Raw genomic sequence first — 19,301 nt, forward strand, 5'->3', positions numbered from 1 at the left:
TGCTCAATGGGATTGAGATCCGGGCTCTTTGCTGGCCATAACAGAACACTGACATCCCTGTCTTGCAGGAAATCACGCACAGAACGAGCAGTATGGCTGGTGGCATTGTCATGCTGGAGGGTCATGTCAGGATGAGCCTGCAGGTAGGGTACCACATGAGGGAGGATGATGTCTTCCCTGTAACGCACAGTGTTGAGATTGCCTGCAATGACAACAAGCTCAGTCCAATGATGCTGTGACACACCGCCCCAGATCATGACGGACCCTCCACCTCCAAATCGTTCCCGCTCCAGAGTACAGGCCTCGGTGTAACGTTCATTCCTTCGACGATAAACGCGAATCCGACCATTACCCCTGGTGAGAGAGATCCGCGACTAGTCAGTGAAGAGCATTTTTTTGCCTGTCCTGTCTGGTCCAGCGATGGTGGGTTTGTGCCCATAGGCAACGTTGTTGCCGGTAATGTCTGGTGAGGACCTGCCATTCAACAGGCCTACAAGCCCTCAATCCAGCCTCTCTCAGCCTATTGCAGACAGTCTGAGCACTGATGGAGGGATTGTGCATTCCTGGTGTAACTCGGGCAGTTGTTGTTGCCATCTTGTACCTGTCACACAGGTGTGATGTTCGGATGTACTGATCCTGTGCAGGTGTTCTTGCACGTAGTCCTCGTAGTGGTATACCATCAGCTCTCTGTCCTGTTTCCCTGTATTGCCCTGGCCACATCTGCAGTCCTCATGCCTCCTTGCAGCATGCCCAAGGCATGTCCACGCAGATGAGCAGGGAAGACCCTGGGCATCTTTCTTTTGGTGTTTTTCAGAGTAAGTAGAAAGGCCTCTTTAGTGTCATAAGTTTTCAGAACTGTGACCTTAATTGCCTACCGTCTGTAAGCTGTTTGTGTCTTAAGCTCTCTGGGATCGTTCGGGACATGAGCGTCCCACCTCGCCAACAGCCAGTGAAATTGCAGGGCGCCAAATTCAAACAACAGGAATCTCATAATTAAAATTCCTCAAACATACAAGTATTATACAACATTTTAAAGATAAACTTCTTGTTAATCCAGCCGCTGTGTCCGATTTCAAAAAGGTTTTACGGTGAAAGCACACCATGCAATTATGTTAGGTCAGCGCCTAGCCACAGAAAACCATACAGCCATTTTCCAACCAAGGAGAGGTGTCACAAAAGTCAGAAATAGCATTAAAATTAATCAATTTACCTTTGATCTGATGGCACTCCCAGGTCTCCATGTTAGACAATAAATGTTTGTTTTGTTCGATAAAGTTAATCTTTATGTCCAAAAACCTCCTTTTTGTTCACGTGTTTAGTCCAGTAATCCAGATGCACAAAGTCCAGATGAAAAGTTTTTAAAAAGTTCCATTAAAGCTCGCAGAAACATGTCAAACAATGTTTTTAATCAATCTTTAGGGTGTTTTTATCATACATTTTCTGACAATACTGTTTTCATTAGAAAGACAACAAACCTCGGCGAGACTAAACTAGAGGCTTTCAGCCTGAGCTCTTATTCTCTCCCCTTTCACAATACAAGCCTGAAACAACTTCTAAAGACTGTTAACATCTACTGGAATCCTTAGGAAGTGCAATTTGACAGCATAGACACAGGATATTGGATAGGCAATCATTTTTCTTTTTAAAACTACAAACCTCAGATTTCCCACTTCCTGGTTGGATTTTTCTCAGGTTTTTGCCTGCCATATGAGTTCTGTTATACTCACAGACATTATTTGAACTGTTCAGTGTTTTCTATCCAAATCCAAATCTTATATGCATAACCTAGCTTCTGGGCCTGAGTAACAGGCAATTTACTCTGGGCACGCTTTTCATACAAACTTCCCAATGCTGCCCTCTATCGCATGAAGTTAATGACCGTTCCACAGATGCATGTTCATTAATTGTTTATGGTTCATTGAACAAGCATGGGAAACAGTGTTTAAACCCTTTACAATGAAGGTCTGTGAAGTTATTTGGATTTTTACAAATTATCTTTGAATGACAGGGTCCTGAAAAAAAGGACGTTTCTTTTTTTTGCTGAGTTTGTGTTGCCACCCTAGGGTCACGCACTACTCAAAGAAAATGTAGAACTTTAATTAATCAAAAACATCAAATACCGTCATGCCGTTAAATTTGAAAAACACTATATGATATTTTGGCCATATCGCCCAGCCCTATAGTGAAAGGCATCTGGAGACATTTAAACGCTGTGTAAATGCTCTGTTCTCTCAAAGTTCTCAGTCTTATTTGTTATGACAAATTGGGTTTATGTAGGCTACAGATGGTCTTTATGTAGGCTACTTTGACATCTAATTTGCCCAACAAAGGACAACATAATGTAATTGTGTAGTATATCTAGCTATCATTCATTCATGGTTGATTGGATCTCTGGAAGTTTAGAAGTAGTTACCATTAGTCCTATAAATAGGATGCCAAGTTCATTATATTAAACTTTTACCTTTTGGATATTTCCTTGTATATGATGGATGGATGGTTGGTTGATTTAAAAATGTAATCTACAAGTTATTAATATGTTGGATTCTTGTCTCCATCTCAACCAAATATCAGAGTTGAAGAATAGGACTAAATCAAACTTTATTTGAAGTACATTTAAAATTTGATTTGATTTAGTGCTATTCTTTAACTTAGATTGTTGGTTGAGATTCAGAAGTGACATATTGGATATTGAATTGTGAACGCAACCAAATATCAACATTTGAAGTGGATGTACTGTATCTCTGCTCGGATAGTGTATACATACTGTATATTATGAATAATGTGTGTGTATACAAGACAATATTCCAAAGTAAAAGTTTATTTTTAATATCATGAATTTGGCATCCTATTTATAGGGCTAATAGTGACTACTTCTAAAATTCCAAAGGTCCAATCAACCATGGACAAATGAAAATGTACTAGGGATGTGACAAATGGACAATTTGTCTTAATATTTTAACGGCCTTTTTTTCCCATTAAAAAGATACGAAAAATTCACAAAATTTCACGTGAGTTCACAATGCAGCTGCGCCCCTGCAAGCAACGGTTTGGGTCTAATGGTGTGTCCCTTTAAGATGTTAAGCATTGCACTTATACTACCATTACTGTACCTCAATTCCACCTCGCAAAGTTTGCATTTAACTTCTTAGTGTTGCCATAAGGACTTCGCTGCTGTCGCTTGCCTTTCTCTGCCATTTTTTCAAAGTTAACGACAATGAAGTAGGAATCGATTAATAAGAGTCAGTATTTTTGCAACAGAAGAAACTAGCTAGCGAGGGACGGAGAGAGAGAGAGAGGAGCGGCACAGTATAGGCAGGTCGGCCACCAGGCAGGCAGTCAGAACTGTACACTAGGTTTATCTAGCAGCAATCAAAAGCTGTATCTTGCAATCTCATGGCTTGCAATGTCTCACAACACCATAATGACAAAGCAAAAACAGGTTTGACTTTTTGCAAAATTTTGCAAATTTATTTAAAAAATTATCACATTTTCATAAGTATTCAGGCCTTTTACTGAGTACTTTGTTGAAGCACCTTTGGCAGTGATTACAGCCTCAATTATTCTTGAGTATGATGCTACAAGCTTGGCACACCTGTATTTGTGGAGTTTCTCCCCTTCTCTGCAGATCCTCTCTCTCAAGCGCTGTAAGGTTGGATGGGGAGCATCGCTGCATGGTTATTTTCAGGTTTCTCCAGAGATGTTCGATCGGGTTCAAGCCGTCCTCTTGCTGGGCCACTCAAGGACATTCGGAGACTTGTCCTGAACCCACTCCTGCAATGTTTTGGCTGTGTACTTAAGGTCGTTGTCCTGTTGGAAGGTGAACCTTCGCCACAGTCTGAGGTTCTGAGTGCTCTGGAGCAGGTTTTCATCAAGGATCTCTCTCTACTTTGCTCTGTTGAAATTTCCCTCAATCCTGACTAGTCTCCCAGTCCTTGCTGCTGAAAAACATCCCACAGTATGATGCTGCCACCACCATACTTCACCATAGGGATCGTGCCAGGTTCCTTCCAGGCATGACACTTGGCATTCAGGCCAAAGAGTTTATTCATGGTTTAATTAGACCAAAGAATCTTGTTTCTCATGGTCAGAGAGTCCTGTCATGTGCCTTTTACTGAGGAGTGGCTTCCGTCTGGCCACTCTACCATAAAGGCCTGATTGGTGGAGTGCTGCAAAGATGGTTGTCCTTCTGGAAGTGTCTCCCATCTCCACAGAGGAACTCTGGAGCTCTGTCAGAGTGACCATCGGGTTCTTGGTCACCTCACCTCACCTTTCTCCCCAGTTTGCTCAGTTTGTCCGGGCGGCTAGCTCTAGGAAGAGTCTTGGTGGTGCCAAACTTCTTCCATTTAAGAATGATGGAGGCCATTGTGTTCTTGGGGACCTTCAATGCTGCAGAAATGTTTTGTACCCTTCCCCAGATCTGTACTTCGACGCAATCCTGTCTCAGAGCTCTACTCTAATTTAATTTACCACAGGTGGACTACAAACAAGTTGTGGAAACATTTCAAGGATGATCAATGGAAACAGGATGCACCTGAGTCTCATAGCAGAGGTTCTGTATACTTATGTAAATACGTTTTTTTTTTTTTTTCATACATTTGCAAACATTTCTAAAAACCTTTTTTTCTTTCGTCAATACGGGGTATTGTGTGTAGATTTGATTGATTTGAATTTGTTTCATATAATCCATATTAGAATAAAGCTAATGAAATAAAATGTGGACAAAGTCCAGGGGTCTGAATACTTTCCAAATGCACTTGGACTCATTGTACATTTTGTATAGAATCATACATAAGCCGTAGGCAATGTGGACTGCAGACGGTTGGTGAATGACAGTTGGTGAATTCTCTGTGCATACTGTTTTCTGTGGTTCAAAAAGGAGAGTAAATAACACCTGACACTACTTCACAGAATTAGACACCTGTATTCAGTTGATGTTAGTTTGCTGAGCAACTATCTAATTTACCCCTGTTACAGCTGGTATGTACATCCAAAAAACATCTAAATTAAAATGTAAAAGCTCATCAGGACCTCTAATGTATGGAGGTGCCGAATAGGAATTTCGAGTCTCATAGCAAAGGGTCTGAAAACTTATGTAAATAAGGTTTTGCAAAAATGTCTAAACCTGTTTTAGCGCTGTCATTATGGGGTGTTGTGTGTAGATTGATGAGGGGGGAAAAAAATATTTGATCTATTTTAGAATAAGGCTGTAACGTAACAACGTGGAAAAGGGGAAGGGGTCTTAATACTTTCCGATTGCACTGTACATACATCAGCATTATCAGATACCAGTATGCTCCCAATTATGCATGAGAGGGTGGAGGAGCGGAAAGTGCTAGAAATTAGGAAATAGTCAATCTTAGAATAAACATGTGGGGAGGACTAAAGTGTGTAGCCTCTTGCTGGATTGAACATTCTCTACACGTCAACCAAACATAGCCTATCTAATACCCCAACTGACCTACATGGGTGGGAAAGAGATGGGATACTGCGGTCCAGACTGGGATCAAGAACCTGATTTAAAGTCTCCCCCGATTTTGAATGGGAAAGTCACTCATCCCAGCCAGTCTGCATTCTAGGTCCCCCAAAAAATAAGGATCATCTATATGGAGGCATGTATACTCAGTTTATTAGGTACACCCATCTAGTACCGGGTTGGACCCACCAGCCTGAATTCTTTGGGCCTTGGAAACGTTGCTGAATTGGTATCAAGAGACGTAACGCAACAGGGACCTGTTGTCCGGTGTTGGTGATCACATGCCCACTGGAGCCGTTTCTTGTTTTTAGCTGATGGGGTGGAACCCAGCGTGGCCGTCTGCTGCAACAGCCCATCCGTGACAAGGACTGACGAGTTGTGCATTCCGAGATGCCGTTCTGCACACCACTGTTGCACTGCACCATTGCACTGCCCGCCTTTTAGCTTACACAATTCTTGCCATTCTCCAGCTGGATGTTTTTTGTTTGTCGCGGCATTTTCGGTAAACCTTAGACACTGTTGTGCGTGAAAAGCCCAGGATGCCGGACGTTTCTCTGAGATACTGAAGCCGGCGAGCCTGGCACCGGTGATAATACAATGCTCAAAGTCACTTAGGTCACTAGTTTTGCCCATTCTAACTTTCAGTCAAACAGTAACGGAATGCCTATATGCCTGTTGGTCTGCTTTATACAGCAAGCCACAGCAAAGTGACTGTCTGTAGGAGAATACCATTTTTGTGAAGGGGGTTGTGTACCTAATAAATATTGTGTACCTAATAAATATTAGCCAGATATTAGCCAGAAATCAAGGATGTCCCTCAACACTGGTTGAAATGAGATGAAAGGGGGTACTGGTTGATTACTTTTTTTCAAATGCAATGTATTTTACACGTTGATTCCATGTCACAAAACGTTGACAAATTATGTTGAAACAGCGTTTATTCAAACACTGTGTACCCAGTGGGTTATTTACGGTAGCCACTAATACTTACTTAATGTAGCCACACTTCTTTCTCTGCTCTCTGCAGTGTATGATATAATGAGGAACTTCACAGCAACTGTTTGTTCTCTCCTCTACAGTGTATGATATAGTGAAGAACTTCACAGCGGATTACGACAAGGCCCTAATATTCAATAAGGTTCACCATGAGCTCAACCAGTTCTGCAGCGTCCATTCTCTTCAGGAGGTCTACATCGGCTTGTTCGGTAAGTGTCAACTATAGGCAGTTCTAGAATATTCGTTAAAAGGGTTTAAAGGGTGTTTCTCAATATGCATACTACCATGCTCCAAGTGCATTCTGTTGAGTTACTTGTGAGGACGAGGTTGTGGAGAACGCATAAAACATTTAATTTGAGAAGCACTCACACTCCCCCTACTGTATTACCTCACGCTGCATCTCCCCAATGTTATCCAAGGTAGATGTAAATTATTTGTGGGTAGCTAGCTAACAATTCTTTGTGGGTCGCTAGCTAGCTAGCTAGCCAGTTAGCCCTATTGACTTACCCTTTCACTGAACCTTCCTTCTTCTAGACAGGACAATGGCAATAGTGACAAAACAAGATATACACAAAGCAAACGTTTTTACTTCATAATTATCAGCTAGATATGTGAATCTGAATAATGTCACTAACTAGATAGTATAACAGTCAAAAATGATCTAAAACCATTGGTATCCAAGGCAGCTGTCAATTCTTCATGGGTTGCTAGGTAACAATTCTTCCTGGCTATCTGGCTAGCTAACAGTAGTAACTAGCCAGTTAGCTCTATTATGGGCTTACAACCTACACATGCTATAGTGGGTATCACAAATGGCAGCCTCTGTTTCCATGGTATATCCTCTAACCCTGTTGTGTGTGTCTTCAGACCAGATAGATGAGAACCTGAAGTTGACCTTACAAGAAGATCTGACCAGCATGGCTCCTGGACTGATCATACAGGTACTGAAACTGACTGGGAGGGAGAGACATGGGAGGCGGGAGGGAGAGACATGGGAGGCGGGAGGGAGAGACATGGGAGGCGGGAGGGAGAGACATGGGAGGCGGGAGGGAGAGACATGGGAGGCGGGAGGGAGAGACATGGGAGGCGGGAGGGAGAGACATGGGAGGCGGGAGGGAGAGACATGGGAGGCGGGAGGGAGAGACATGGGAGGCGGGAGAAACTAGTCTTAGGGAATTCTTGCATACCAGTACAAATATTGTTAATTAATCCATGTTTATTTAAATATATTTATAGTGCCTTCAGAAAGTATTCACCACCTTGACTTTTTCCACATTTTGTTGTGTTACAAGGTGTGATTAAAATATTTAATTGTAATTTTGTCAACAATCTACACAAAATACACTCAAAAATTCGAACATTTGTAAAATATAAATTCTTCAAGCTCTGCTAAGTTAGTTGCTGATCATTGCTAGACAGCCATTTACAAGTCTTGCCATAAATTCTCACGCTGATTTTAAGTCAAAACAGTAACTAGGCCACTCAAGAACATTCAACATGGTCTTGGTAAGCAACTCCAGTGTATATTTGGCCTAGTAATTTAGGTTATTGTCCAGCTGAAAGGTGAATTTGTCTCCCAGTGGCGGTTGGAAAGCAGACTGAACCAGGTTTTCCTCTAGGATTTTAGCTGTGCTTAGCTCTATTCCATTTCTTTTTACCTTAAAAAAAACACCCTAGTCCCTGCCGATGACAAGCAAAACCATAGCATAATGCAGCCACCACCATAGTTGAAAATAGGAAGCGTGGTACTCAGTGATGTGTTGTGTTGGATTTACCCAAAACATACAGCTTTGTTTTCAAGACCTAATGTTCATTTCTTTGCCACATTTTTTGAAGGTTCACTTTAGTGCCTTATTGCAAACAGGATGCATGTTTTGGAATATTTTTATTCTGTACAGGCTTCCATCTTTTCACTCTGTCATTAAGGTTAGTATTGTGGAATAACTACAATGTTGTTGATCCATCCTCAGTTTTCTCCTATCACAGCCATTAAACTCTAACTGTTTTAAAGTAACCGTTGGCCTCATTGTGAAATCCCTGAGCGGTTTCCTTCCTCTCCGGCAACTGAGTTAGGAAGGACGCCTGTGTCTTTGAAGTGACTGTATTGATACGCCATCCAAAGTGTAATTAATAACTTTACCATGCTTAAAGGGATATTCAATGTCTGTTTTTATTTTTACCCATCTACCAATAGATGCCCTTCTTTGCAAGGCATTGGAAAATCTCCCTGTTCTTTGTAGTTGAATTCACTGCTCGACTGAGGCCACACAACATTTTATCTGAAATTTAGCCATGCCAAAAATCTGATATTGTGATGATGAATGTCAGGTGATGAGTGGGCTGCAACAAGCTCCTGTATGGACTGTAAGCAGTGTTTTTTCTGGATCAAAAAGGGGCTTAGGTGGTGGGTGTACCGGGGGGCGTGGCGGGGTCAGCCCACTGGCACAGCTTAATTTCAGAAAAGTCTAGAGGCCCACATTTTGGCGGTGTAGAGAAAGGTTTACATTTTCAAGCCACTTTTGTGCAATTCTTCAAATTTCTCCATGCAGCTGAGAAACATTTTTGCAGTTTTATAGCAAATTTTGTGCAATCCTCCACATTTTGCCATGCAGCTGAGAGAAAATGTTGTTGTCGTGTCTTTGGCATCATTAAAAGTGAAGATTTTATCAAATCAATTCTCTGTAATTATTATTTGTGATTAAACTAATCATGTAAATGTAATTAACTAGGAAATCGGGGCACCAAAGAAAATCTTCATAACAAAGTTAGAATTTTCCGAATATAACTTCAGATATTTTAATATCTGATCAATTAGACTTCTATTAAGTAATTATTCTTTACTTCATGTCAGTCTCATTCCAAACGTCGTAAATTGTTGGTTATCTGCACAAACCCAGCCTTTACTATGAATCATTCATACACCAATTGGCATAATCATGTATTTACTAACTAACTAAATAATCACAGAAATGCATAGACAAACAGATATATTACTAACAAATGATAGGGAAGATTCCTTAGTGGGCTAAGCCGATATGACGGGTTGGTGGATAAAGGGAAGTGGGTGTGGACTGAGAGCGGGAAAGACAAAGGGATCACTACACACAGTTGATAACTATATTAATTGAAATGCTAATCCTTTGCACATGAACACTCACTCATTCGGGAATAATTGCAATCAATATATATTTACGCCTATGTGTCGTGATCTCCTCTGTTGAAATCCGGTCTGTGCTGTAAAGTTCATCCGAGTCTCTCTTTCTCTTTCCCTGAAGATCAAAGTCTTTCGTGGTTAGAATGGGTACTTCAGAGTACCATTTAGAAATGTTCTCATAGAATAGATGTTTCGGCGGATGACAGTATTCGCATCCCAGGTTTACATCATTTCTAGCTGCAGACTAGTAATTAGTATCTAAGATTTGCTCTTATTCTGTAGGGATCGATAGTCTCAGAGATTAACCATTTCCAGCCGTGTAGCCAATGCTCCACGGGGTATGGTTAGGAATTCAATAACTATTCGCAATCACAGCTTACACTGTGGGTTTGCTTAGTCTTGGTACTCAAACCTGTGCCACCTCAGCTTGCACTGAGGTATGCGTGGTCTGAAGATGATTTCCTCTGGAGGGGGTTTTATTCGTAACAATAGGAAAGGGCTGTTCCATGATGCCAGATCATGTCTGTGCTCACGGGGCGGGCCAATGACTTAGTTAAACATTAAATGGAATACAATTCTCTCCCATTAAAGGTTTAACATCACATCATTTCACAAATAGTTTCATCTTTACTCATTCATTTTATACAAGAATTCAATGCAAATCTCTTAACTGGGGAATCTGTATGAACAGAGTTAGGGTGATGTGGCTATATTGTTTTTCATGAGGTCACAAACAGGAAATAAAACTGACAGTGTCGTAGCTGGCTTCTCCACCGACCGTTTAAACAATATCCAAAATATGGATATTGTTCAGTTCTCAAATTCTGTGATGTAGTAGAAGTTCTACTGTGAAACCCTCTCTCTCCATACTGCGTGGCCAGGAGGAGAGAGTCTCCGCCAGGAATTTACGACCTGAGATAACGGAACCTGGGTGTAGGAGAAAGTGAGAGAGGGGTAAGCCACGATCTATACCTAGAGAGGGCCACGTCATGACTCTGTTTTAGAGAAAGTTTCCAGCAATTCTATGCATTTTGCAATGGCTAATTTTCTCAAACACAATAACAAAATATATTCTTCTAAATTCATTGTTTTGGGAATTTTCAATTCTCCCTGACTGTCTCATTTTCATTTTGGGAATTTTTTGTTGTCAAGGACTAATTTAAACATTAAGAAAAATGTTACATTTGTCACATCCATAGTTGCAATTTCTGGACTGGAGAACCATGGGAAAATACAGGCAGACAAAAAGGAGAGCGAGATTCTGGCAGACGCGGAGAGAAATAATCATTTCCTTCCCCAACTCTGCTCATTCCTGTAAAGCATTTGATTTTAGTATGTTCTCTCTATACTTGTTAGAGCTAAGATGCTTTCAGTCTTTTCTCTCTTCCTGTAGAGCTGAGATGTTTGTTTTTGTTGCTCATTTGAGTCTCAAGCTAAAAAGTAAAAATAAGGGTTAATGTCCCACTGGGTAAAAAACACTCAGCTGGTTCTTCCCATAAATCCTCTAGAAGAAACTAAAATAACTGTAGGTTCTACCAGGAAATAATAACACTACAGTACAGTTCACTTTAGAGGGAGTTTGGGGAGGAGGATTGTGTTTGTTTTTACAAGGTTGTCTCCCAAATGGCACCCTATGTATTCCCTTGACTAGATCCTTAAGGGACCCGGTCAAAGGTAGTGCACTACAATGGCAATATAGTGCCAATTGGATCTTAGCCTAGATGATCATCTGGTAATGATAATTCATCTTATTACCACAGTAAAAGAATGTTTGATATAATCTCAAGTCTCCCCTCTTTTTCATACTTGTGGTTTGGCAATCGTTACCACAGGCGGTCCGGGTCACGAAGCCCAACATCCCTGAGAGCATTCGCAGGAACTATGAGATGATGTGAGTAGAAAATTTGGCTGTAGAACACTGAAACTTTCCATGTTCCCTGAACCCCCAACCCCCTGCTGTGTGTTCTTTATATGGGTCGTTCTACAGAAGCGGTAAAAATTGGGGGTTGGAAAGAAAGTCATATTTGTATCATATTTCTCCCAAACTTTCAGCTCACATGTCTTCCAACATATGTCTCAGCGGCCAGTTTATTATGTGCACCCATCTAGTACCGGATAGGACCCCCCCCCTTTGCCTCCAGAACAACGTGAATTTTTCGGGGCATGGATTCTACAAGTTTGAAACGTTCCACAGGGGTGTTGGTACATGCTGACGCGATGGCATCACACAGTTGCTTCAGATTTTACGGCGGTACACCACTGCCATCAGCCTGTACCGTTGACAACATGCAGGATGGGTCCATGGACGGCCATCTGCATGATGCAACATGAGACGGAATTCGTCGGACCTGGCAATGTTTTCCCACTCCTCAATTGTCCAGTGTAGGTGATTGCGTGCCCACTGGAGACTTCTTCTTGATAAGAGTGGAACCCGGTGTGGGCGTCTCCTGCAATAGCCGATCCGTGACAAGGATCGACGAGTTGTGTGTTCCGAGATGCCGTTCTGCACACCACTGTTGTACTGTGCCTTTATTTGTGTGTTTGTGGGACGTGTATATACTACTCACACACTGTTTGTATTGCATATTTAAATATTTACCTGAATTCCCAACCTTAAATTGTATTTGCATACACATTTTAAAACACATTATTTTTTTTACCTGTTTTTCAAAACCTTTAAATTGAATTTAGAGAAATATATACTATGAATCTAAAACTTGTTGATAGATATTTAAATTTTCACTTTACCAATCTTTATTTTGGCAAAATAACAGGCGTTTCGGTGTCGTGTCAATCATAGAGATAAATAAATGATTCTAGATGGAAATGACTAATTTTGGTATAGACATTATCATTGAGCGCTTCCACCATTTAAAAGTAGTCAACCGGGTGGGGATTCCTATGGGTTGAGGCAATGTTCCCTCTATGCTGTGTGCAGCTCCCTCGGACTGCCACTCAGAAGAAATGTGAGCCCTGAAGGACAAGTAGATGAATAGGTTAATGTCAAGCCCTGCATGTTTTTTTCTCCCCCAAAAGTCTCATGGAATGTAGGCATTTAACACCACACATTGGCTGCTACTGTAGGCTGAATGACGAAGGCCTTGAGGCCGATACGTAAAGCTTATTAAAGATCAGTGATACTATCAAGAGCATTGTGCAGGTTCCTTCTCGTTTTTATCACCTTATCCAACTGTTATCATGCACCTGCAAAAAAGGTAGCTCAGATGTGCGAGTGCCTTGTGAATTTGAGCTGTTAAAATGTTATGGGATGCATTTTTCTCCATTGTTTTTGATGGTAGGCCACTCTGGTAGGCATATATTATGATCAAATAGCCACAGTTACCTACTTGGCCATTGTTAACCAACTTAAAGTGGGTACAGCCTCAGTGTTCACAGTAAATGTTGGAAGTTGCACCAAATTTTCACAATGTTCAAGTTTGCGCTCAGCAGACCTGAAATTTGCTCAGTGGCAATTTTTTTTGAGGTATCATTGGTTGGGAGTGATCAGCCAATGACCAGAGAGCATTGTCTTCAAATTGGGTTGCCTATGGTTTGTAAACAAGACTAAAATAATATCCAGGAGCCAAGACTAATATTTATACCAGGACATGGGTCCCAAGATCCAGACCCAGTGAGTTGACAATGACAAGTTAATAAAGACAGACTTTTGTGGTCTCAAGTGGTCCCTTCAATTGTGAGACTCAAGTAGAGTAAAGTACAGTAGGGTACATTAGAATAGGGTGCGGTAGAGCACAGTACAGTAGTGAACAGTACAGTATAGCACATTATAGACATCTATGTTTTGGACAAATAGACGTTAATGTTTGGGCTCTTGAAGAGCTGGAGGAACTTTGCTGGCTGTGCATGTCAATACTCTCCAGTTTTTCCTGGAGTGAGCACTTGTCCACTACCCACATGGTGGTCCTCTACACAATTCTGTGCTTCCAACTTTGTGGCAACAGTTTGGGGAAGCACTTTTCCTGTTTCAGTATGCCAATGCCCCCGTGCACAAAGCGAGATTCATACAGAAATGGTTTGTCGAGATCGGTGTGGAAGAACTTGACTGGCCTGCACAGAGTCCTGATCTCAACCCCATCGAACACCTTTGGGATGAATTGGAACGCCGACTGCGAGCCAGGCCTTATCGCCCAACATTAGTGCCCAACCTCACTAATGCTCTTGTGGCTGAATGGAAGCAAGTCCCCGCAGCAATGTTCCAACATCTAGTAGAAAGCCTTCCCAGAAGAGTGGAGACTGTTATAGCAGCAATGTGGGACCAACTCCATATTAATGCCCATGATTTTGGAATGAGATGTTCGAGGAGCAGGTGTCTACATACTTTTGGTCATGTAATGTATTTGTAGGGTGGTAGCTTAAGGCACATTCTACAGTCTAGCGTGTGTTTTAGTAGTGATATCAAAAGTGGGGCAGCATTTTTCAGAGAAAGATGTTTTAAACTACCAATTAGATCAGTATCTTTCAGTGTAATAACAGAACTCCGTATGTTCTATTGAAATAATAGTGTTAAGAACACTATACAAATCATTTATTGCTAAGGTTTAGTAGTCATGGTTTGGGACAGCCACCTTTCAATTGAAATAGATGCATGAACAATACCTTTGTACTATATTAATTTAACAATATGTTTGTATTGCCTTGCATTAGAACATATGCATTTTATAGTTTGTTTTTTTTTGGGGGGGGGACAGCAATTTACACCACTTCTGTAGAATCGCCCATATATGTTCTCCCTGGACCTAGGCTGTGTCACACATTGCACCATATTCCCTAAATATTGCACTTCTTTTGACCAGTGCACTACAGAGGGAATAGGGATGCAGACCCAAAGTAAGTGGATCTGTCTCTTTTGGTTCATGTCTCTGTCTGCTCTCCACTTACATCTGGAAGACTTTAGTGATGGACTGTTGATGCTATTTATTCATGGTGTTGAGTTAACATGTTGTTGCACAAAAGTCACCATACTTATCACTAAAGAAGGTTAGGATATTTCCTAGGATAGGATATTCTAGGAAATTATAGAAGCACTGCATGTTGTGGGACTGGAGAAAGATGTTAACCAGCTGTTGGCACGCGCTGTAATCTCTGTGTGGGTTTAGGGAGGCCGAGAAGACAAAGCTGCTGATTTCTGCACAAACTCAGAAGGTGGTGGAGAAGGAGGCGGAGACAGAGCGAAAGAGGGCTGTGATTGGTGAGTCATGGGTGACACTAACGCACTATAACCGTATATTTACACTGACAAGATATTAAACTGACATTTACAATAACACTGACATTTTATAAACAAATTATAATTTTTAACAGGGATTCAGACAGTTTTCTTGCTAAAATCACAGAATATAAGGTTAATTTCCTGTCTCCATGTGCTGCTCTACAGAGGCAGAGAAGGTGGCTCAAGTGGCGGAAATCAAGTTTAGCCAGAAAGTCATGGAGAAAGAAACAGAGAAAACGATCTCTGAAATTGAAGGTGTGTATATCTGGCAAAATTATAGTACCTGTCTATTTATCATTAGGCCACTGGCCAGTGAAATAGTGTGCTTATACAACGTGGGTTTTAGGATGCTCTACATTTTTGTCCTTGGCTCTGGCTCTGAGTCATGATGGTAGAAAAAGCAGTTCCCCCGAGGACTGACTGACTGACTGAGTGTGGAAGCTCAGAGCTTAGGTGAAATACATTTAAACAGGGTTTCTTATACTATGGGTCGGGACCCAAAGTGGGACCTGGGCATGTAAAAGGTGGGTCGTGAGTTAGGAGAATACACCTATAATTACACAATATTTCTTCTTAATTTTTATTTATTTATTTCACCTTTATTTAAACAGGTACGCTAGTTGAGAACAAGTTCTCATTTACAACTGAGACCTGTCTTAGATAAAACAAAGCAGTTCGACGCATGGAATAAACAAACATACAGTCAATAATACAGTAGAAAAAGTATATATACAGTGTGTGCAGGGTGATATAGCAATTAAACACTGGAAAGGTAGATGTGCAGAAGATGAATGTGCAAGTAGAGATACTGGGGTACAAAGTAGCAAGATAAATAAATACAGTATGGGGATGAGGTAGTTGGATGGGCTATTTACAGGTGCAGTGATCTGTGAGCTGCTCTGACAGCTGGTGCTTAAAGCTAGTGAGGGAGATATGAGTCTCCAGCTTCAGTCATTTTTGCAGTTCATTCCAGTCATTGGCAGCAGAGAACTGGAAGGAAAGGCGGCCAAAGGAAGAACTGGCTATGGGGGTGACCAGTGAGATATAACTGCTGGAGTGCGCGCTACGGGTGGGTGCTGCTAAGGTGACCAGTGAGCAGAGATAAGGCGGAGCTTTACCTAGCAGAGACGACCTGAGATGACCTAGAGCCAGTAGGTTTGGCGACGAGTATGAAGCGAGGGCCAGAAGGAGTCTGGAAGGAGAGTTTACAGTTTAACCAGACACCTCGGTATTTGTAATTGTCCACATATACTAAGTCAGAACCATCCAGAGTAGTGATGCTGGACGTGCGGGCAGCGATCGGTTGAAGAGCATGCATTTAGTTTTACTTGCATTTAAGAGCAGTTGGAGGCCACGGAAGGAGAGTTGTATGGCATTGAAGCTCGTCTGGAGGTTAGTTAACAGTGTCCAAAGAAGGGCCAGAGGTATTCAGAATGGTGTCGTCTGCGTAGAGGTGGATCAGAGAATCACCAGCAGCAAGAGCGACATCATTGATGTATACAAAGAAAGAGGTTAACCCTGTGGAACCCCCATAGAGACTGCCAGAGGTCCGGACAACATGCCCTCCGATTTGACACACTGAACTCTATCGGAGAAGTAGTTGGTGAACCAGGCGAGGCAGTGATTTGAGAAACCAAGGCTGTTGATTCTGCCGATAAGAATGTGATGATTGACGGAGTCGAAAGCCTTGGCCAGGTCGACGATTACGGCTGCACAGTAACGTCTCTTATCGATGGAGGTTATGATATCATTTAGGACCTTAAGCGTGGCTAAGGTGCACCCATGACCAGCTCTGATACCAGATTGCATAGCGGAGAAGGTACGGTGGGATTCGAAATGGTCGGTAATCTGTTTGTTAACTTGGCTTTCGAAGACCTTAGAAAGGCAGGGTAGGATAGATATAGGTCTGTAGCAGTTTGGGTCTAGAGTGTCTCCCCCTTCGAAGAAGGGGATGACCGTGGCAGACGATACGAAAGAGAGGTTGAACAGGCTAGTAATAGGTGTTGCAACAATTTCGACAGATCAATTTAGAAAGAGAGGGTCCAGATTGTCTAGCCCGGCTGATTTGTAGGGGTCCAAATTTTGCAGCTCTTTCAGAACATCAGCTTTCTGGATTTGGGTGAAGGAGAAATGGGGGAGGCTTGGGCGAGTTGCTGTTGATTGGGTAGGTGTAGCCAGGTGGAAAGCATGGCCAGCCGTAGAAAAATGCTTATTCTCAATTATAGTGAATTTATCGGTGGTGACAGTGTTTCCTAGCCTCAGTGCAGTGGGCAGCTGGGAGAAGATGCTTTTATTCTCCATGGACTTTACAATGTCACAGAACTTTTGTTTGTGCTACAGGATGCAAATTTCTGCTTAAAAAAGCTAGCCTTAGCTTTCCTAACTGCCTGTGTATATTGGTTCCTAACTTCCCTGAAAAGTTGCATATCACGGGGGCAATTCAATGCTAATGCAGAACACCACAGGATGTTTTTGTGCTGGTCAAGGGCAGTCAGTTCTGGAGAGAACCAAAGGCTATATCTGTTCCTGGTTCAACATTTTTTGAATGGAGCATGCTTATTTAAGATGGTGAGGAAGGCACTTTTAAAGAATAACCAGGCATCCTCTACTGACAGGGTGAGGTCAATATCCTTCCAGGATACCCTGGCCAGGTCGATTAGAAAGGCCTGCTCGCTAAAGTGTTTTAGGGAGCGTTTGACAGTGATGAGGGGTGTTCGTTTGACTGCAGACCCATTACGGATGCAGGAAATGAGGCGGTGATCGCTGAGATCTTGGTTGAAAACAGCAGAGGTGTCTTTGGAGGGCAAGTGAGGGTGCCCGTGTTTCAGGATTTGGGGTTGTACCTGGTGGGTTCATTTATCATTTGTGTGAGATTGAGGGCATCAAGCTTAGATTGTAGGATGGCTGGAGTGTTAACTTCTTTGGGTTGGGGGCGGTATTTTGACGTCCGGATGAAAAGTATGCCCAAAGTAAACTGCCTGCTACTCAGGCCCAGAAGCTACGATATGCATATACAGTGGGGCAAAAAAGTATTTAGTCAGCCACCAATTGTGCAAGTTCTCCCACTTAAAAAGATGAGAGGCCTGTAATTTTCATCATAGGTACACTTCAACTATGACAAACAAAATGAGAAAAGAACATTTGTAGGATTTTTTATGAATTTATTTGCAAATTATGGTGGAAAATAAGTATTTGGTCACCAACAAACAAGCAAGATTTCTGTCTCTCACAGACCTGTAACTTCTTCTTTAAGAGGCTCCTCTGTCCTCCACTCGTTACCTGTATTAATGGCACCTGTTTGAACTTGTTATCAGTGTAAAAGACACCTGTCCACAACCTCAAACAGTCACACTCCAAACTCCACTATGGCCAAGACCAAAGAGCTGTCAAAAGACACCATAAACAAAATTGTAGACCTGCACCAGGCTGGGAAGACTGAATCTGCAATAGGTAAGCAGCTTGGTTTGAAGAAATCAACTGTGGGAGCAATTATTAGGAAATGAAAGACATACAAGACCACTGATAATCTCCCACAATCTGGGGCTCCACGCAAGATCTCACCCCGTGGGGTCAAAATGATCACAAGAACGGTGAGCAGAAATCCGGGGGACCTAGTGAATGACCTGCAGAGAGCTGGGACCAAAGTAACAAAGCCTACCATCAGTAACACACTACGCTGCCAGGGACTCAAATCCTGCAGTGCCAGACGTGTCCCTCTGCTTAAGCCAGTACATGTCCAGGCCTGTCTGAAGTTTGCTAGAGAGCATTTGGATGATCCAGAAGAAGATTGGGAGAATGTCATATGGTCAGATGAAATCATCATATAACTTTTTGGTAAAAACTCAACTCGTCGTGTTTGGAGGACAAAGAATGCTGAGTTGCATCCAAAGAACACCATACCTACTGTGAAGCATGGGGGTGGAAACATCATGCTTTGGGGCTGTTTTTCTGCAAAGGGACCAGGACGACTGATCCGTGTAAAGGAAAGAATGAATGGGGCCATGTATCGTGAGATTTTGAGTGAAAACCTCCTTCCATCAGCAAGGGCATTGAAGATGAAACGTGGCTGGGTCTTTCAGCATGACAATGATCCCAAACACACCGCCCGGGCAACGAAGGAGTGGCTTCGTAAGAAGCATTTCAAGGTCCTGGAGTGGCCTAGCCAGTCTCCAGATCTCAACCCCATAGAAAATCTTTGGAGGGAGTTGAAAGTCCATGTTGCCCAGCAACAGCCCCAAAACATCACTGCTCTAGAGGAGATCTGCATGGAGGAATGGGTCAAAATACCAGCAACAGTGTGTTAAAACCTTGTGAAGACTTACAGAAAATGTTTGACCTCTGTCATTGCCAACAAAGGGTATATAACAAAGTATTGAGATTAAACTTTTGTTATTGACCAAATACTTATTTTCCACCATAATTTGCAAATAAATTCATTAAAAATCCTA

General features: G+C 42.1%; 1 protein-coding gene across 2 annotated transcripts in view; it reads left to right on the plus strand.

The window, feature by feature from the left end:
- The window catches only part of LOC135513905 (erlin-2), a 33,749-nt gene that overhangs the window by 9,745 nt on the left and 4,703 nt on the right, over positions 1-19,301 (plus strand). For both annotated transcript variants that reach the window (XM_064936906.1, XM_064936905.1), the window contains exons 6-10: positions 6,553-6,678; positions 7,337-7,410; positions 11,456-11,514; positions 14,741-14,832; positions 15,019-15,108. In XM_064936906.1, coding sequence (XP_064792978.1) covers positions 6,553-6,678; positions 7,337-7,410; positions 11,456-11,514; positions 14,741-14,832; positions 15,019-15,108 — 441 coding nt within the window. The remainder of the gene's footprint in view (positions 1-6,552; positions 6,679-7,336; positions 7,411-11,455; positions 11,515-14,740; positions 14,833-15,018; positions 15,109-19,301) is intronic.

This window comes from Oncorhynchus masou, chromosome 25, assembly GCF_036934945.1.
Source record: "Oncorhynchus masou masou isolate Uvic2021 chromosome 25, UVic_Omas_1.1, whole genome shotgun sequence".
Lineage (NCBI taxonomy): Eukaryota > Metazoa > Chordata > Actinopteri > Salmoniformes > Salmonidae > Oncorhynchus > Oncorhynchus masou.